Below are 2,384 nucleotides of genomic sequence, written 5' to 3' on the forward strand. Positions count from 1 at the left end.
CTATGGTATCACCTACTTTAGCTTAAACTAGGTACGCCCTTAAGAAGAGTCAGATGCGAGGCAGTTTCCACGACGCAGCGCCTGTGAACCTCGGCGCTTCAGGCGGCCCGGGGGTTATGGCAGGAATGGGAGCGTTGCTGCAAGGAAGCTCCATGGAGACGGACTATTCGCGTCCGAGTATGCTGGAGGACCACGAGATTGTCCGAGGAGCGGACAAGTCGTCGGATCCCAAGGATATTGTGATCAAGCAGCTACTGGAAGAGAACAGGTCGCTGAGAGAGCAATTGACGATGAAAGACCAAGTGATTCACGAGCTGGAGACCAATGGAGGACGATCACTGGAGGCCCCAGCCGTTGGAGCGGGAAAATTGAGATCCACGGCGCCGCAGATGATTCTGGATCTGCGAGATGTCAAGAAGAAACAATTCCAGCTTTTCGATGCGGCAGAAGTGGGCAACTGGCACTTGATTGCCACGTTGCTGCGGGATAACGTGGTGGATGTGAACGGCGTGGGCATCAACCAGACGTCGGCGCTGCACTTGGCTGCACGCAACAACCACCCGAATGCAGTGAAGGAGCTTCTGGCGCGTGGAGCGGACCCGTCTGCACGTACGGGCGACAGTTACACGGCGCTGCACATTGCAGTTCAAGCGGGCAACGTTGAGTACGTATCTTATTTTTTTAAAAGTTTAAAACGGTTTAAAACGAATTTTTTACTGTGTTTTATACAGATGCGTGAAGGAACTTCTAGATGCAGGAGCGGACCCGAACGTCACGGACTACCAGGGTAACGCTGCCATCCACATGGCCGCTGAGTCAGGCGATATCCCCACGGCGAAGCTCTTGGTGGCTCGTGGCGCTCGTATTGATGCACCGAACGCGAGTGGCAGTCTCCCTGTGCACTTGTCGCCGATTGGCCACCCGATTCGTGTGCTTCTGGGCAGTGGTTCGAACTTGGCAGCGACCAACCCGTCTCAACCACCGAAGCCGCGCAACGAGATGGCTGCGCGTGAAGGTAACGCAACACAGGTCAGCCACTTGGCATTCAAGAACAAGTACCAGAAGGATCTGGCGCTAGGTCCGCGAGATTTCGAGTTTGTCAAGGTGCTTGGTCGCGGTGCATTCGCCAAGGTGTATCTGGTGCGTGGTAAGGGCTCGAACCGCGACAAGTGGTACGCGCTGAAGGCGTACAACAAGCAGGCTATCGTGCAGAAGAACCAGGCCCAGTACATCCACACAGAGAAGGCAGCACTGCAGGCGTGCTCGGACCACCCCTACATTGTGACGCTGTACTACGCGTTCCAGTCGCAAGACCGTCTGTTCCTGGTCATGGAGTACTGCGGCGGCGGTGACTTGCTCTCGGCGCTTACTCGACGGAAGGCCTTCACGGAAAGCGAGGCGGCCTTTTACATTGGCGAGATCGCGCTGGCGCTGTCGCATCTGCACTCGAAGAACATCGTGTTCCGTGATCTCAAGCCCGAAAATGTTGTGATGGACTTGGACGGCCACTGTCTACTGACGGACTTTGGTATCTCGAAGGAAGGCATCAAGGACCACACGTCGGCCAACACGTTCTGTGGCTCTCCCATGTATTTGGCACCGGAAATGCTGTCCCGTTCTGGACACGGTTTCGCGTTGGATTGGTACTCGGTGGGCGCTCTACTGTTTGAGCTGCTTACTGGTCTGCCGCCATTCTACACGAACGATAAGAAGCAGCTGTTCCACAACATTCTCCGTGGCCACTTGGTGATCCCAGAGTACCTATCGTCCAACGCCCGCGACCTTATTCAGAGATTATTGCACCGTGACCCGAAGCAGCGACTGGGATCTGGCCCCACGGGCGACCGCGAGATCTTTGACCACCCGTTCTTTGCTGGGGTTAACTGGGAGAAACTCAAGGCGCGTGAACTGCCGCCTCCGTTCCAGCCCAAGATTAAGAAGGACCCATCTGGTGTGCCCGATACGTCCAACTTCCCGCAGGCTTTCACGGACCAGGAGATCTCAGAGATGGAGCGGGGCTTTGACCTTATGGACCCCAACGCTGCCCAGGTGCAGCGCCCCAACCCGAATGGACACAAGGACGACAAGCGTCTGTTTAAGGACTTCGACTTCACACCGGAGCTTCAACTGGACAACGAGGCGAAGCAGTTCGAGCAGCTTGCACTTCAACAGAACAGTTTTAAGAACCTGCCGCCGCCAGCTCTGCTCGAGACAGATGAGTACAGCATCTAGACACCAGTAAATTTCGTGAGGGTCTGCCCAAGGAAGGCAGTCGACTGCGCCCTGAAGACAAGCGGAGCGAGTGGAAGAATACCCCCCGATACAATGGTGGGACGAGATGGAGAAATGAACGGAGAGACGCTGCGGATTCGCCAGGGTAGCCA

At 55.9% G+C, this 2,384-nt stretch overlaps 1 protein-coding gene across 1 annotated transcript; it reads left to right on the top strand.

Annotated features, from left to right (window-relative positions):
- Window positions 1-53: 53 nt before the first annotated feature.
- On the top strand, window positions 54-2,232 carry PPTG_15519 (AGC/RSK/RSK-UNCLASSIFIED protein kinase; the record flags this gene model as incomplete). Its single annotated transcript, XM_008913734.1, has 2 exons — window positions 54-664; window positions 732-2,232. The coding sequence occupies 2 exons, from the start codon at window positions 54-56 to the stop codon at window positions 2,230-2,232; spliced, it is 2,112 nt and encodes a 703-aa protein (XP_008911982.1).
- Window positions 2,233-2,384: the final 152 nt, after the last annotated feature.

The sequence above is a fragment of the Phytophthora parasitica genome (genome assembly GCF_000247585.1).
Source record: "Phytophthora parasitica INRA-310 unplaced genomic scaffold supercont2.55, whole genome shotgun sequence".
NCBI lineage: Eukaryota > Oomycota > Peronosporomycetes > Peronosporales > Peronosporaceae > Phytophthora > Phytophthora nicotianae.